Source organism: Astyanax mexicanus, chromosome 17, assembly GCF_023375975.1.
Source record: "Astyanax mexicanus isolate ESR-SI-001 chromosome 17, AstMex3_surface, whole genome shotgun sequence".
NCBI lineage: Eukaryota > Metazoa > Chordata > Actinopteri > Characiformes > Acestrorhamphidae > Astyanax > Astyanax mexicanus.
The window spans coordinates 1,640,001-1,659,064 of NC_064424.1; the positions used below are offsets into that span (position 1 = coordinate 1,640,001).

Below are 19,064 nucleotides of genomic sequence, written 5' to 3' on the forward strand. Positions count from 1 at the left end.
GAAAGAGAGAACTACTTTGAGACAGACAGAGAAAGAGACTGTAAGACAGAGAGCAATGTGAGAGAGAAAAAGAGAGCGCTACTTTGAGACAGACAGAGAGAGCAAGTGACACTGTGTGACAGGGAGTATGAGTATGAGAGAGAGAGAAAGAGAGAGAACTACTGTGAGACAAAGAGAGAGATACTGTGAGAAAAGGCATAGTATGGAAAAAGAGAGAACTACTGTGAGACAGACAGAGAGCAATGTGAGAGAGAAAAAGAGAGAGCTACTTTGAGACAGACAGAGAGAGCCATTGTGAGACAAAGAGAGAGCGAGCGACACTGTGTGACTGGGAGTATGAGAGAGAAAGAGAAAACTACTGTGAGAAACAGAGCGAGCTATTGTAAGACAGCGAGAGAAAGATACTGTGAGACAAAGAGATAGTATTGGAAAGAGAGAACTGCTGTGAGACAAACAGAGAAAGAGACTAAGACAGAGAGCAATGTGAGAGAGAAAAAGAGAGAGCTACTTTGAGACAGACAGAGAGAGCGAGTGACACTGTGTGACAGGGAGCATGAGTATGAGAGAGAGAAAGAGAGAGAACTACTGTGAGACAAAGAGAGAGATACTGTGAGAAAAGGCATAGTATGGAAAAAGAGAGAACTACTGTGAGACAGACAGAGAGCAATGTGAGAGAAAGAGAGCTACTGTGAGACGTAGAGAGAGTTAGAGATACTGTGAGAGAGATATTGTGAGACAAAGAGAGAGCGAGCGACACTGTGTGACTGGGAGTATGAGAGAGAGAAAGAGAGAACTGCTGTGAGAAACAGAGCGAGCTATTGTAAGACAGCGAGAGTTAGAGATACTGTGAGACACAGAGAGAGCCATTGTAAGACAAAGAGAGCGAGTGACACTGTGTGACAGGGAGTATGAGTATGAGAGAGAGAGCGAAAGAGAGAGAACTACTGTGAGACAGAGAGGGAAAGATAATGTAAGACAAAGAGATAGTATGGGAAAAAGAGAGAACTACTGTGGGACAGAGAGAGAAAGAGACTGTAAGACAGAGAGCAATGTGAGAGAGAAAGAGAGAGCTACTGTGAGATGCAGAGAGATTTAGAGATACTGTGTGACACAGATAGAGAAAGAGAGAGCGTGAGAAAAAGAGAGAACAACAATGAGACAGAGAGAGAGAGATAGAGCGACAGAGCTCCAGGCAATATTTTTTATAAGTGCTGAAGGTCATGCCTGGCTGTCCAGGTGCTAAAATCAAGACTGGCATGTTACACATTGTGTGTGTGTGTGTGTGTGTGTGTGTGTGGACCGAGGCCATGTTTCACAGTTACTGCAGTCTCTCTGTTCTCAGGGTGGCAAACACCCAGCAGGAGTGACAAGTCTGCACTCAGTTCTGCACAGAAACCAGCCAATAGTTACAGCCGTCCTCCTCCAGTTTACAGTCTGCTCTCGATCTGTTGCATCTGTAGCATACGCTTCATTTTCACACCGTCACTTCCTCACTCTACCCTGTTCTTACAGAGATTTCACACAGCACCAGGAATAGCAGCAATAAATGGGGCTGCAAAAAGGATCAAAATTAGCTTAGACCAAAATAGGTGTTCGTCTGCAGTTTAGATACAGATACAGAATCACCAGCACTGTAATCTGTTGTACCCGTACTGCTCTGTAATTAATCTACAGTTACAGTAGATACAGAATCACCAGCACTGTAATCTGTTGTACCCATACTGCTCTGTAATTAATCTACAGTTACAGTAGATACAGAATCACCAGCACTGTAATCTGTTGTACCCGTACTGCTCTGTAATTAATCTACAGTTACAGTAGATACAGAATCACCAGCACTGTAATCTGTTGTACCCGTACTGCTCTGTAATTAATCTACAGTTACAGTAGATACAGAATCACCAGCACTGTAATCTGTTGTACCCATACAGTGCTGGTGATTCTGTATCTACTGTAACTGTAGATTAATTACAGAGCAGTACAGGTACAACAGATTACAGTGCTGGTGATTCTGTATCTACTGTAACTGTACAACAGATTACAGTGCTGGTGATTCTGTATCTACTGTAACTGTAGATTAATTACAGAACTGACAGCATTCTACAACCAATCAGTGTAAAGTATAGGGGGACCCCCCCCCCCCCCCCACCTCAGTTGAACAACAATTGTGTATGTATGTATAATATATATATATATATATATATATATATATATGTTATAGACTTCGTAATAGCATATAATTTATAATTAATAATATAATTATATATGTATGTATATATGTATATATTACATTTGCGTTAGGGCTGGTTGGGTTCCTTGTAGAGCTGCTGTTTTTCAGGGTATTGCCTCTTTAATCCTGTAGAGCGGTAAGATATCATCAAGTGTTTGATTGATTGATTGTCTGATCGATTAGCTCACACCTAAACGATCGTAAGGCTTCCCCGGTTGCTCTTAACTGGTTGAATTATTAGTGGATGGATGTCTTGAGCTGTGTGATTGGCTGCGTGTTCCGGCAGCTCCGTTGGCCGACGCCCAGGCCTTGGTGCCGGGTGGCGGGTGGCAGTTTGACTGTCTGTCTGTGGTGATGTAGCATGGCATGACTGCCAGCTGGACGGCTGACAGACACACAGGCTTGCGAGTGTTTGTAGTAGTGTGCAGAACTGTGTTTGCCGGGATTATGTAAGATTCTTGCAGGATTCTCAGACACACACACACACACACACACACACACATATCAGCCAGTGAGGAAGCCAATCAGTTGTCTATTCAGAGTCTGGAGTGGAAATAGACTGGCAACAATATATTGTGCAAAAATACCTTATTTGTAATTTGTGACTGTAGGTTTACAGTTACTGACTGCACAATATATACAAGACCATCACTGGACAATTACTGACCAGACACCAGAGGTGAAAAAGTAATGAATTACATTTACAATTACAAGTTACTGTAACTGAGTAGATTTTAATGAGTATTTTGTCATTTTTAAATTAGTTTTTTAAAGTAGGTAATTTTACTTTTACTCAAGTATATTTTGACACAAGTAATTTACTTTGCTACATTGAAAAATTCCTGATGACTGAGTAAAAAACAAAATGCTGGAAAAAAAAACAATTGCATGAATTAAAAAAAATATTAATTGGCGCAGATGCACGGGCGCATGGAAAAACGAGGCAGTAACGTCCTCATGCAATACAAACTGTGCCCCGCCAGACAGAGCTGCAGCTTTCAAAACTTCCACATCAAACCTGAGAAAGCATGTGGTGGTGAGTATTTTTATCATTAAATAATCTGCTTAAATGTTAAAAAAAAAACATGTAAATATCAGTTAAAGCACAGCAATTGTAAGTTAAAATATAACAATGACCTGTAAAACTATAAAAATACAGTTTATAGTCACATATATGACCATAAGTTTTTAACAGTAAAGTAAATAATCTATGCCACTTGTTCTTAAAAATGTTTTATGGAGGGGTCTGAACAAATACTGCCTGAAAAAGGTCCAAATTATTATGTGAAATAATAGTTCATTAAAAACAATTTAATTTATGATTTGTTTTACTTTTTACATAAAATAATTAAAAGTAATTAACTATGTAACTTTTACTCAAAGTACATTTTGAATTGAGTACTTTTTTACTTTTACTCCGCTCTCTGACTTCATCTGTAATTTCTCTAAAGAAAAGAAAGAACTTCTACTTTTAATAGTTACAGAGTTCTCTGTGTTTTATCTGAGTCTTTTTCTAGTTATTATAATGATGAAAGTGTGAATGTGCTGTAAGTGTGTAAATGCTGCAGATAAAGGAAAGGCTTTGGAAATCCTCATTTTTAACATCTATTTACAAAGCTCAGTTTATTTTTTATCACTACAGACCAGCTGTAAGCTGTTAAACAATGAAATGTTCACTAATTTTCAACAATATAAGTACAATATATTCATTTATATATTTTTATTTATTTATTTATTCATTTTACAATATAACCTCAGGAGAGGCGTAAGTTCACCCAAAAGCAGTGTGTAAGACTGGTGGAGACTGCATGGCACCAGGCATGATCTACAGGTTATATACTGTATATTCCAATGCCCAATCACAAGCCTTATCTTATCTCCTCAGCTCTGAGCACTGCTTAGCAACTGCTGCCCTGAGTCTGTCATTCTTTATCTTTATCTCTCCAGTGTTTGCATTTCAGGCTCCATCTGTGCTCAAAATACACCTACCTGTAACACCTGTAACACCTGTAAAAGTCCCACAGCAGCGCATCTAGAGCTGTGCTGAAAATATAAATTGGAAAATGCATACCAGAAAAACGTATATACCTATATTGGTAGATTAGTCAGTTTTTACAGGGTTCTACTCAATAGGTGCCTAAAAAAATCCTGATATTTATAGTGTTCCGTTTATTATACACTGCAATAATCCATTTGCAAAAACTAAAACATAATATATGTAAATTGAGATGCATATACTTATATTAAGCAACAAAGAAAATTGCATATTTTTTCTTAGTAACAAATATTGGAGTAAAGGTTCAGTTCTGTATGAGTGTGTAGGATGAGTAGTGGTGGGGGGTTCAGCTCTGTCTCTGTGTGTTGAAGAGTCTGACTGCCTGGTGGAAGAAGCTGTTGCACAGTCACTTAAAGTGAGTGAAGTAAGATATAAATCAAGCAAAAAAAAAACAACTGATTTATTATATTTAATATGGGCACAAGAATTAGAATAACTTGACTGGTGACTTTTTGTGCTTATTTTGATTCAAATTATTTAAAATGAGGTGAAAAATTGAAGTAAAACTGATTAAAATCATTCATATAAGTATTCATATAAAAATAATCTTACACTTAGTTACACTTACATAATTCTTACAAAAATCTTTATTTATTGATTATTTCATTTGCTAACATTTAGCTATTTGCAGTGTGGGCATTGTTTTAGTGAAGGCAGTGTTCTGCACTGCAAAAACTAAACGAAAAATAAACATATCCGATATCAAAGAAATAAAACTTTTTTTTTACTCAGTTAAGAATTGTTCTAGTTGGAATATATTTTGTATATTTTAGGAAAAATAATCCCTAATAATTCCTAATCTTACTTAGCATTTTCACTTTATTTTAAGTAATTTAAACTCAAAATAAACACAAAAGTTTCTTCTGATTCTTGAGTCCAAAATTAAGTCAGGGATTTTTGCTCGATTTAAATCTTAATTCACTAATTTTGAGACTTTTATTTAAAAAAAAAAAACCTTACTACAAAAAACTTGTTTACCCTATTGAGATTTTTTTTTGCTAAATAAAAGCATATACGTCTTAATTTACACATATTTTGTTTAGTTTTTGCTAATGGATCTTTTGCAGTTTGTAATCTGAGTAAGATATAATAAGTTTTAATGAACAGCAGTTACTGAATGATTAACTGCATTAATAAAACATGTAAATAAACATGTAGACCTTGGATAAAATTGTGGACTAATATTATTTTATTTCATTTATATTACATATTAAATGTTTTATAGTTAAATTCTTTAGAAATTTTAAACCTGCAAACTTTTGATTGGCCATAAATTACGAGCTGCATGATATTGGGGGAAAAATTGCATTGAGATTGTTATTCTGCAATATACACCAATGAAAAAAATAGGAGAACGCTTAAAAATGATGAGTTTCTTTGATTTGACCACATTGAAAACCTCTGGAATATAATCAAGAGGAAGACTGAGATTGAGAAGCTAACTTGCTTAAATTTTTGCACTAGGAGTAAAGGCATAAAGTTATCCAAAAGCAGTGTGTAAGACTGGTGGAGGAGACCATGATGCCAAATGCACGAAAACTGTGATTAAAAACCACCAGGGTTATTCCACTAAATATTGATTTCTGAACTTTCGGGAATAAATGAATGCAGAAATAAATAGTTATGTAAATAAATAAACCAATGAATCAAAAGAAAAATTAAACAATGTTAACAAAGAAACCCATAAATAACAAATTTATTTATGTATATGTATTTTTATTTCATATTAATTATAATTATTCTTTACATTTTTAATCACCATATTGCTTTTATTGAGTTATTTACATACGTTTTTCTTTATTTGTTTATTTATTCATTTTTAATTTTTGAAGTTTGGTCCTCTATAGTATTCACCTGTTAATTGGCGCTGTGTATGTGGGGGCGGGGCGTCGTGCGAGTGGGCGGGGCAGAACGAAGCCAGGTTGGAATCAGTTCTGCTCTGTTGGAGCTGGTTGTGTTTGTAACGCGTTGTAACGTTTTATAAAGTCAGAAACATTAAGTTGTGGACTGAAGACCCTCAACAGACTAATGACACCGAAGTTCTCCTCAGGAAAGGTAGGAAACAGAGTTTTTTTTGAGGGGAAAAAGACAAAGAAGTGCCGCATTTTCCAACTAACGTTAGGGTTGGGTCCTGTTCCTAGATTAGCATCCATGCTTATTACAGCTCACCTGGCTCAGCTAATTAACTAATTAACTCACGAGCTCTCTCTGAGGTAAACTGAGGTTAACTGAGTTACCTGTGTGATTTACGGTCAGGGAAATAAGCAGGTCGGCGCTAATCCCCTGATTTAAGTCATATAAACACTATAATTCAGTAAAACCCTGCTGATAATTAAAGCTTTAGTTTGTTGTATTGAACAGGTAACCGGTTGTTGACGGTCACATGAGTTTACTAACGCCGCCATGTTTTTTTAAAGGTATATTTACTAATAGGATCAACATATTTGTGTTGTTATACATCTGAACTTAAAACATTAGCATTGTGGTTTCTTAATTAATATAAACTTGGTTTTCTTTGCATTATTTGAGATCTAAACGCTCAATTTTTTCATATTGTCTGTAAATAAATTTGAAAAATTATTTAAAAATATGGGAGAAATGTTGTCAGTAGTCCAAAGTTCAGTTTATTTTTGTCACTACAGACCAGCTGTAAGCTATTAAGCAATGAATTGTTTGCTAAAAAAAACTTTTTAACCCCAGGAGAGGCATAAGATCACCCAAAAGCAGTGTGTAAGAGTGGTGGAGGAGAGCATGGCAAGTCACATGAAATCCGTGCAAAAAAAAAAAAAAAAACACGATTTTTCCAACAAATACTCATTTACTTATTTTGACAATTTCTCATTTTCTGTAAATAAATGCTCTAAATGAGAATATTTTTATGTGGAATTTGGGAGAAATGTTGTCTGTAGTTTATAGAATAAAACAACAATGTTCATTTTACTCAAACATAAACCTATAAATAGCAAAATCAGAGAAACTGAATGTGTTGAAGTGGTCTAAAAATTTTCGAAGCTGTATTATAAATATCTGTAGAAAAGGCTAAAGGATCAATTCAAATATGTATGTTATGTAATATTTAAAACACTAAAAACTTAACTAATAAACTCTCATTGAGGTAAGCTGTGTAAACTGTGTGATTTACAGTCAGTAAAATAAGCAGATTATTGCTGATTTAACCCATATAAACACTATAATTCAGAATAATAATTATTATAATTAAAGCCATAGTTTGTTAGATTGAACAGTTAACTGGTTGTTGACGGTCACCTGAGTTTACTAACATTAACAAAGCTACACCATGTTTTTTTAAGGTATATTTACTATGATAATTTAATTTATGTTTACTGTATAAGGTTACTTTCCCAAACTTTTTTGTTTACCCTTTTAGACATTAATTATATATATATATATATATATATATATATATATATATATATATATGTTTTTCTGGAGGATAAATATAATTTCTGTAAGATTGGGACTTTATGTGGTTATAGAAAACTAAAACTTTGATTATGACTTTTTATAACAAGATGATAATCTGAAATCAGGTGTTTTTATTTGGAGAAGGGAAGCTGAAACTGAAACAGGATTCAACATAGGAGGAAATTATCTCCAGAACCAGAGATCTAACTACACGAGGCAACAAATATATATATATAAAAAAACACTGTTTTAGTAAGTTTACAAAAAAATGTAATAATATAAGCAGCTAAACCTACTTCTCTACCTATTCTTGCACAAATACATATTTTTATTTATGACTCATTGTACGCCTCATTGTACTGGATGTAGAATATAATATTATAGATATAATGTTATAGATAGATAGATGTGGTTTGTTGTCTGAAGGCAACACTATTTCATAGAGGGTTAATATGATTGGTGGATACAGGTACTGGTAAAGGTTACAGGCGTTAACAATTCAGCCCAGAACAGAGCAATAGGATTAAAAACTAAAACATAATACTAAAAAAATGCCTATATAGATTATATATTAATAAAACAATAAAACATATTGGTAAAAAAAAAATGTATATATATATAAAATATATAGCATACATGATTACCATGATAATAGTAAAAGATAATCGTAAAAATAAGTTAAAACAAGTCGATCCAAATAAATTACATTTATTTTTAATATATAGATAAAAATAAAACTAATTAAACTAGGATGAATGAAAAAAAAAGAATAAAAATTAAACAAAATGGGAAACAAAATGTAAATAGGAAGAATGTAAAAAAATAAATAAATAAATAAAATAAATACATAAAACAAACTAAGAAAATAAAAAGAGAAATGTAGAAGTAGTAGTAAAGACTATTAAAATAGAACAAATGAAACAAACAAAAATAAACTTATTATTATTATTATTATTATTAGTAGTAGTAGTAGTAGTAGTATTAGAAGTTGTAGTAGTATTATTAGTAGTATATTCTATTTTAATGTTTTTATTTTTGTTTTATTAAATTTGTTTTATTTTTCTTAATAATGATAATCATTAATTAAATATTATTATTACATTATTTTTATTATTATTTATTATTATTATTATTATTATTATTATTATTATTATTAGTAGTAGTAGTAGTAGTAGTAGTATATTTGTTCTATTTTATGTTTTTAATTATTATTGATTTATTAAATTTGTTTTGTTTCTTAATAGTAATAATAATCATTAATGAAATACTAATGTTATTATTATTATTATTATTATTAGTAGTAGTAGTAGTAGTAGTATATTTGTTCTATTTTAATGTTTTTATCATTGTTTTATTAAATTTCTTTTATGTTTCTTAATAGTAATAATAATCATTAATTAAATATTATTATTTTTATTATTATTATTATTAGTAGTAGTAGTATATTTGTCCTATTTTAATGTTTTTATTTTTCATCATTATTGTTTATTAAATTTGTTTTATTTTTCATAATAATAATAATAATAATAATAATAATAATAATAGTAATTAATCTACAATGCAGAACATTTTAAAAAATAAATAAAAGCACTGAATTTAAAGTGTTTTTAAACCTCTTTGACTGGTACTCTATATTATGAAATAAAGTGTAAGATTTGCATAATTTACCAGTGCTATAATTAGAACAGTGTAAATGTAATCAGGTCTATGCTCTGACCTTTAGCGAACCATTAACCTTTATTTTTTATTTTTTCCCAGAGGCTTCTTTTACTGTAGTGTTCTTTTTTTAAGAGAGCTTTGGTTTGTAGTATAAGACGGATCTCCTGCTGCTCCTGGTGGATTTCATTTAAAACTGTGATGAATGTAGAATAGGAAATAGACAAAAGTAAAATAAAATATGTTTGGAGAAAGATAAAAGAAGTAGAATACAGGAAACGCGGTCAGGCCTGGCAGGAGAGCACCACGAGCCAAGCTGTCCAGGTGGAGGACTACAGGTAGCTTCATGTAGGTCTAGATCTTACATTCAGCCCTGCTGGAGCTTAAAGAGCTTGGCTCTAGTTTAGTACTGGATTTTCCTCAGCGAGGTCTGACCTTAGCCTGGATCTGAAACACAGAACCACAGCACTGATTACTGATCACTGCTTCTGTTCATGTAATTACGAGATAAGCCCCCACCTGCTGTATGAGAAGCTTTATCTAAAGGTAGCGCTCTGGTGCGCTGTCGCAAAGCGCGAGAGCGGTCAGAGGTTGAGGAGAGAAGTGTAAGAGACGTCTCCTGTGAGGGGGAAGCTAATGGGAGCAGGCAGTAGTGCTCCCCTGAGTCAGCCATGCTCAGATGATGAGATCAGAACCAGAAATCTGCTGATATTCTCAGTATAGTGCTGTTAAACTAGAGTTTCATAAATTCATCACTATTAAAGTGTGAATACAGCTCTGAAAAAATTAAAAGAGCACCTAAAAGTATGAGTTTCTTTGATTTTACCAAATTAAAAACCTCTGGAATATAATCAAGAGGAAGATGGATGATCACAAACCATCAAACCACCAAACTGAACTGCTTGAATTTTTACACCAGGAGTAAAGCAGCATAAAGTTATCCAAAAGCAGTGTGTAAGACTGGTGGAGGAGAACATGATGCAGAGATGCATGAAAAAAAAACTGTGAATAAAAACCAGGGTTATTCCACCAAATATTGATTATTTCTGAACTCTTAAAACTTTATGAATATGAACTTGTTTTCTTTGCATTATTTGAGGTCTGAAAGCTCTGCATCTTTTTTGTTATATCAGACATTTCTCATTTTCTGTAAATAAATGCTCTAAATGAGAATATTTTTATTTGTAATTTGGGAGAAATGTTGTCTGTAGTTTATAGAATAAAACAACAATCTTCATTTTACTCAAACATAAACCTATAAATAGAAACATCAGAGAAACTCTGAGCTACAGGTGATACTGTACTGTATGCAATAGCACACATTAAATTCTGTGTTTTTTCATTATTTTAAAATGTTTTGCATTGTAGATTAATACTAACTAATACTTTTACTTTAAAAGATTATTATTATTTTTTACGAATTATAGTAGTTTTGTTTATGGACCCGCTGGGAGGATACCATCAACAGGGTAATAACCTGGACAGACATCTGGAGAATGCCACAGTCACGGCTCAGCTTCCTATTGAGAGCAGCATATGACACCCTGCCTTGCCCCCAAAACCTCTCCCAATGGTTTGGAAGTGAGGAGAAGTGTCCTCTGTGTAGCAAACTTAATGTAAGTCTCCAGCACATACTATCTGGGTGTAGTGTAGCTCTGTCACAGGGTCCACTTAGATGGCGACACAACCAAGTGCTGAGAAAGTTGGCAGAGCAGTTAGAGGAGAGCAGGGTCCGGGCAAACATCTTCCCAGAAGTATCTCGTCCAAAGATCCCATTCGTTAAACCAGGAGAGGGTGTGCAGAAGACAGCAGCAGGAAGACCTACATGCCTGCTTTCTCCTGGGAAGGAATGGGAAATGCGTGTCGATCTGGGTACTAAACTTATTTTCCCATCCGAGATCACCCAAACAACATTGAGACCAGATGTGGTGATGTGGTCAAGGGCTGCGAAAAAGGTTCTCATCATCGAGCTTACAGTGCCATGGGAGGAGGGAATGTTGGCAGCATATGAGCATAAGCGGCTCAAGTACTCTGACCTGGCAGCAGAGTGCAGAGAAGGCGGCTGGACCACGTCCATCCACCCGGTGGAAGTTGGTTGTAGGGGCTTTGTGGGGAAATCAACAATGCAGCTGCTTCGTGACACTGGGATGACCGGGACAAGGCTGAAAAAAGCAGTCAAGGAGTTGGCAGAAGAGGCGGAAAAAGCAAGCTATTGGCTCTGGCTACGGAGAAAGGATTCAAATTGGGGTTCAACACCCCAATGAGGTCAGCTGCAGGGGGTGGCAGGGAGACGTCCCCATAAGAGCCACTGCCCCCCCACCGCGAGGTGTACTGGTCTGGGGGCGAAACATCTATGAACGGTGGCACCAGCTGACGACCCTGCAGCTGACCGCAAGTGCACTGGAGGAGGTGCGGCAGGCAGAGATGCCAGGCAGAATTTACACCTTTCTGTACACTGTAAGTTTACTTAGCTTAGTTTTGCTTTACTTAACTTAGTTAGCTACCCCTCACCACCACCCAGGCCTGAGACCTGCTTAATTAGAAGGAAAACATGGCAACACCCCTGTTCCTTACTAGTGTTGTATTATGCGTCTTATAATCTGGTGCTCCTTACATTGCAAAAAATACGATACATGATACCGTTTCAGCTCAGATTTATATATTAAAAAAAGGAAAAGTATAACGATTCTATTTTTTATTTCTTTTTTTTTCTTTTTTTCACCTTTTTACTTTTTCTTAACCCTTGTGTGGTGTTCGGGTCTGTGGGACCCGTTTTCATTTTTCATCAAATGATACAAAAAAAACAAAATCTAACTCAAACTCATTGGCATTGGCTCATTTTTTGTGAAAAACATATATCAAAACACATTTTCGATAAACACACACTGTACACCCCCCCCCCACACACACACACATGTATATTACATACAGTATGTTTGGCCAAGGGCTAATAAACATTGCTTCATTTGTAAATTTGAAACTAAACTAAACTAATTTTCTACTCATATCTTGAGTTTAATTCATTTTCTTTTACATTTTATTAAAAAACTAATAAAAAAAAGTAGCACTTTTTAAAAGAAATGTAACATAAGAAAGGTAAAGGGCAAATATTAACCATGTAAGCTGTTTATATTGCTTATAATTTAGGTGAAGCAAGCATGTGTAAAGCATTTTAATGTAAAATTGCTTAATTTTGCTGAATTAAATACAAGTAAAAAAATAAACGAGAAACAAAAAATACACTGAAGTGTCTTTTGGTTTTATGCTATTCCAGACTGATATCGTATATCGTAATTTAGGAAAAAAAAATATTGAGATATAAATTTTGCATCATATCGCCCAGCCCTAGCATATATATATATATATATATATATATATATATATATATATATATATATATATATATATATATATATATATATATATATATATATATATGGGCCTCAAGTTCCCAAACACTAGATTTGAATGGTTTGGGGAAAATGTAGCCCGAGTTATAAGAGACTGGTGCAGTAGAGGCTCTGTTTGTGTTTAATGGCGTGTGTTTCTCTCTCTTTCTCTCTCTCTCTTTGTGATCTATTAAAGAAGAAGTTGAAAGGCGCAAGAGCTGCTTTGTGAAGGCCTCCTGGCAGCGTCTGACACGCCTGGATAGTAGTCATGAATAAATGATCAGTAATGGACATGGGTGTAAAGACGGGGCCGGTTTGCCAGTGCATCACTCCCGGAGCTCGGCTCACAGCTTGGGTTTGATTGCGGCACTCCCACGCCGGCGTTCCTGGCACTGCCGCAGTGCTGGCAGCCGTCAGCACGCGACGGCGAGCTCTCGCTACGCTGGATCTGGCGCTGCATGTGTTGGACCTTATGGGTTCGCAGTAAAACGTAAAGAACCCGTCCCTGAGCATTGATTTTTGCCTGATTGCTGCTGTTCTCGGTTGTATTTTATCCTACAAGTTGTTTTATTGGCATTCAGCCCCGCCCCCTTCGTCTTAACATCTCTGGAGCTTGTCCCTGATTGGCTGTGTGCCTACCAGCCATGCCTCAACACGAAGAAATGCAATATATTACATGTATGTGTCTCTATATCAAGTGGTGTTTCCATATATACCATATACAGGACTGGGGAAAAAAAAGTTATCCAAAAGCAGTGTGTAAGACTGGTGGAGGAGAACATGAAGCCAAGATGCATAAAAAACAGGGTTATTCCACCAAATATTGATTATTTATAAAACTTTATGAATATGAACTTGTTTTTTTTATTATTTTTTTTTGCATTATTTAAGGTCTGAAAGCTCTGCATCTTTTCTGCAATTAAATGCTCTAAATGAGAATATTTTTATTTGGAATTTGGGAGAAATGTTGTCTGTAGTTTATAGAATGAAACAACAATGTTCATTTTACTCAAACATAAACCTATAAATAGCAAAACCAGATAAAATTGACATGTTTAATGGTGTAATTCATACATCAGATGTTCTTAAATTTGTGAGGTGGTTAGATTTGGTTTAAATTTCAGATTTAAAAGTCTAATTACAATTTCAAAACTGTATTTGAACAGTTTTAAACATTTGGCTCAAAAATGCAAAAAAAAATAAAAATAAAGCTTTTTAAAAATTGTCATGGCTACTGCGCCTTCGCAGATCTCTGTGATTCTGCAATACCTGATACAGCGCAAGACAATTTTTCAAACTTGAAATATTCAAACAATGTTTTATCCTAGCTCTTCTCTGTACTGAATACATTTCTCCTGTTTTTCTCCTGTCTTTCTCCTTTAGCTGAAGCAGGACGTTCTCCCCCTGAAGCTCTCCACGCATTCGGCTCACAATGTGAACCGTTTCCGGCTGCTGGAGGAGAAGAACCGAGCTCTGAAGATAGAGGTGGCTGCTCTACGGCAGCAGAAGCAGCAGCACTACAGATCTCTGGTGAGTTTTTATGCTTAATTTTAGCGTTATTTTATTGTTTTTTTTGTTTTTGCATTTTGGATTTTTAGGTTTTCAAAGGTGCTTCCTTTTAATGTGAAGATCAGTCAGTAAAAAATGCTATAAATACTTTATATCTAGCTTAAAGTGTTAGTCCGTATTATTTAGTTTAGAAGTATTTCTGAGTGGAGAAGAATATGGATAAAATATAGTGTTTAATGGTACCAGTGTGCTGAAACCACCATCCCTGCTAAGCCTAATAATATTCATTCTATAAACTGGGGTGTTGGGTTCTAACCAATGGTCTGAATACTTGGCAGCTGTTCTAACCAATCAAAGCTTTTTAAAATAGCTCCTCCCCCTTGTGTCTGTGTGACCCTTCTCCTGGTTTTGAGAAGGGTGTATTAGAGTGTAGAGTCTGTTAGCAAAGTCGAAGGACGATCTAACCAATCAGATACATGATTTTCACTCCGGGGGCGGGGCCATGGCTGTCTAACCTCTTCTCACCAGCGCTGTGCTGAAGAGGCTACGAACGCATTAATGTAAAACGGAGCTCATGCTGGATTAATTCAATAGTTAGGCTAGTTAACTATCATGGAACTGCGACCGTAAATGAGACAAATATTGTGTCATATCATATTAAAAAGTAGGGGTGTGCCATATCGTATCTACTAGAGACAGATTATATCTGTCCAGTTTCATTTATTTTACTTTAATCCTGGATATATGGAGATATTTGAAGTTCTGTTACAAATCTGCTAAAATTCTTGTATTTTTTTTAATATCTCAGTTATAGAGATGTGCAATATTATATCGTATACAATAATAAAATGTAAGTTTTGTTTTGTTGCAGTAGTGTATTTTTATTTATTTTATTTTTTTTGTCATATCGCCAAGAGTATCGTTATCGCGATAATACCATGAAATATCATGATATTATTTTAGGGCCATATCGTCCACCGCTATTAAAAAGCCTTTTTTTTTTTTTTTAAAGGCTGTCCTTTAATGTGAACCTAATTCACAATAATAATAGGCCGCCTGACTGGTGAGTTTTTGTGCTCTGGCGTCTTGTAGGCATACAAATGAGTGATATTTGTTTAAAAAAAAACTGTAATTGTAGTATAGTGGGGTTTGAGTGGTGGGTGTTGCAGAAGGGGTGCCCACAATATAGTAACTGCACGTCACTGGTGTATTCTGTGTTTTATATCTGAATTTCGCATTTATTCCTTAATTTTTGGTCATTTCATCCGTGTTTTTCGCGTCATGTAAATCATGGGTTCCTATAAAAGTCTAGTGTGTGGTGCCGGTCCCGCCGTTGTGACGGGTTATGTAACCGGGTCTGTGTTTGGCTCTGCTGTGGGGCTGTGGGGGTTTGGAATAGAGTGATAGTTGGTTCATGGATTCGGACTGCAGGCCTGAAAAGCCCAGAACACACTGATCCAACATCAGCCAACAAACACTGATTTACTGAGAGCCAGAACACACAGACCGTACCGGACAAACAGCACTGCTGAGATCTGCTTGTTTACTGCTGGGACGGTACTGTAGGATATTCTCTTTTCTCCGTTTGTTTAGGTTTATTTTATTTATCTTTTGCTGGACTTTTTAAAAGGAACGCATTATACTATTTAGAATATCTAAAATCTATGGTCTATACAAAATCTGTTTATGAAGTTCTTTACACAGAGAGATCTCACCAGCTCTATTCTGACCAGTTTCAGTCCCTTTCAGAACGAGACGTTTCAAGTCAAGTCAAGTCAAGTCAAGTAGTTTTATTGTCAATGCTGCATATGTACAGGACATACATAGAATTGAAATTACGTTACTCTCCTTCCCAATTTTACAGCAAGTACAGATAATGGATAATAAAGAAAAATAAAGAAAAAGGGGAGACACTATGTGTACAATACAGCAGCAGGGACACAGACATACATGAGACAGAACAAGGTGCAGTAGTGGTGGGGGTGAAATAGATATATAAATAGAAATAAAAAGAAATAATATATAATCTAAATCTAAATGAGTGGGAGACACTATATGTACAATACAACAAAAACACAATAGACATTTGTGAGACAGAAGATAATAGTGCAATATTAATGGTGATTAAGATCAAGTGACAATATAAATAGAACCCGTATAACAGTAGTGCAATGTTGTATCTAGCTTAAGGCTGGTAAAGTTCTTAAAGTTCCCAGTTCTTGGGGAATTAAAGTGTGTATGACAGTGCAGCGTAACAGTAGTGCAGGTATTGGGTGTGTAGTGCAGGTCCTTTTACAAAAGTTACAGTACTGTGTGTGTTCTAGTGCAGAGTTTCAGTACTGTGTTGGTGGGAGGATGTGGGGTCAGGATGATGAGAGTGTGTGTGCTGTGGGCAGGATTGGGATGGGGGGTAGTGCGGGAAGAGAGTTCAGCATCCTCACAGCCTGATGGATGGGGCTGTCTCGCAGTCTGCTGGTCCTAGACCCGAGACTCCGCAGTCTTCTCCCTGATGGCAGCAGGCTGAAGAAGCTGTGTAGTGGGTGGGATCTCCTGCCAGACGGAGGGCTTTCCGCGTGAGGCGGGAGCTGTACAGGTCCTGAAGGGAGGGGAGAGAGGTGCCAACGATCTTCTCAGCTGCTCTCACGATGCGCTGGAGGGTCCTGCGGCAGGATGCTGTGCAGGCCCCGTACCACACGGTGAAACAGCTGGTCAGGATGCTCTCGATGGCCCCTCTGTAGAAAGTGGTCATGATGGGGGTGGGGGTTCCAGCTCTTCTCAGCTTGCGGAGAAAGTAGAGATGCTGGTTTGCCTTCCTGGCCAGTGATGCTGAGTTGGTGCTCCAGGAGAGGTCCTCTGTGACGTGCACACCCAGGAACTTGGTGCTGCTCACCCTCTCCACAGCAGTTCCGTTGATGGACAGAGGAGTGTGCAGTGTGTGAGTTCTCCTGAGGGGTTCTGTCACTTTTATGCAAATAATAAGCTGTTGCTTGCCACGCTCCGTGCTTATTTTAAAGGAAAAACCACAAACAAGCTCACACAATTCATGCGTAACTGTGATAGAAGCACATAGAAACTCATTGTTTGTTTGGAAATTATTATATCTCCCTCATCTGCTGACTTACCACGGACAAATACAGGTACAGATCTCTCCCTCAAAAGAAGTCTGCTGGCTAATCCTGCACTGTACTGTCTGAGGTTCTCAATTAGCAGACTGAAATGTTGGAAAAGTTTTTCAACTGATCTAGTGGGCAGGGCTCTGGTGGGGGTTGAAGGGTGAGGGGTGGAGCCAGGGTGGTTCTATTCAGGTAGAGTCACCTTGAATAGTTTTCTCAGCATTTTAAAGGAGTTCCTGGAGGTGCTGAACAATAGTTGCTGCTTTTCCTTCACGCTGGGCACTATGACCAAAAGTGTATACCACTGTATTTTTCAAGATTCTTGAAAATATACCCATTTCACAGTATGTCACCGTATTTTTATTATTATTGATTTAAAATTATTTGCATGACTAGGCTTTTATATAGGTCTGTGAATTACTGTACTGTTAGGAATATATATTTACATAATATAAAACATTAAGCCTTTAAATTAAGGCTTTTACTATGGCGTTTATTTTGTCCTACAGAATTACACAATATATGAAGAAATTTAGACTTTATTAACAGAAAAACAGCTGAAGAATGCAAACAACCTTAAAAAGAGATACGCCAACAACTTTTACACTGCCTCCTTTACAAAACCAAATATTTTAAATAGTTCCATAAACACTATAAACAGATCTAAAATACTCAAAATATGTAAGCATTTAAATAGATTTTTTTAATGTTCTATTGCACAAGTTAGACACACATGACTTAATGTCAAATTACAATGTTAATATTGAAGCCTTTGGAGGTGTCAAAGAATTTACGTAGCTGTTTATCAGTTTAACACAATTCCCTTGGTTCTTCAGTTAACAAATAAATTCAGTTCAGTGTGCATTAAAATTATCCTCCACACTACAGTATTAATATATATTTAAAAGGGCTATAGTTACTGCTCTAAGTTTTTTTGCACCTTGTATCCAGTGTTGTTTTAGAGAGTTTTATCATTTGTGCTGAATAAATTATTTTGTACCCAGGTCCGACTCTGGGCTCGACTGGGGACAGAGAGGAACTTTTTTTTTTGAGCTATGGATCGATTGTGTAATTCCACAGGAACAGCAACAGGAGCTCCTTAGATAAAGCAATGTTCTCGTTGTGATGTTTCTCTCCAGGCAGGACAGTGCTAGACAAAGCCTTTGACTCTACATTACTTTACTGTGTTAGCTTATTTTGCTAACTGGCTAGCGTTAGTTAGCGAACTGTATCTGCTTCTTTGGCAGTGCTGTTCTAGTATCAAACTACAATGTAGAAAAAAAAAATCAAATAAAGAAATAGAGAGAAACACTAAATTTGATATTAAGTCTAAGATATTAAGGTTATTTTTAATTTGGTTATCTATCTGGATGCTTCTCCCTTGTTATGACATCACAAGTCTCCACCTCTCACCCGTCAAAAAAAAAGGCTCAGCGTAACCATGGGGCGTGGCCAGCTACAGCTTATTTGCATAAAAGTGAGAGAACTCTTAAGTGGTTTGTCCTGAAACTGAATTAAACTGGTAAGACTGCATAATATCTTTATGCGAGAGTGATTTTGTGTAAAGAACTTCGAGCAATTAGGGCTGCAATGATTAATCGATATAATTGACAATGTCTTTTATTTAAATTTGTCGACTACAAATTTCATTGTCGACTAATCGTTAATTTGTAAAATTACTGCAT

At 35.9% G+C, this 19,064-nt stretch overlaps 1 protein-coding gene across 5 annotated transcripts in view; it reads left to right on the forward strand.

The window, feature by feature from the left end:
• Positions 1 to 19,064, forward strand: part of rimbp2a (RIMS binding protein 2a) — a 169,941-nt gene that overhangs the window by 9,355 nt on the left and 141,522 nt on the right. For 4 of the 5 annotated variants that reach the window (XM_049466733.1, XM_049466736.1, XM_049466737.1 and 1 more), the window contains exon 3: positions 14,141 to 14,287. In XM_049466733.1, the coding sequence (XP_049322690.1) occupies positions 14,141 to 14,287 (147 nt within the window). Of the gene's footprint in view, positions 1 to 6,195; positions 6,342 to 14,140; positions 14,288 to 19,064 lie in introns of those variants that run through there. The other variant, XM_049466735.1, reaches the window with a different exon arrangement.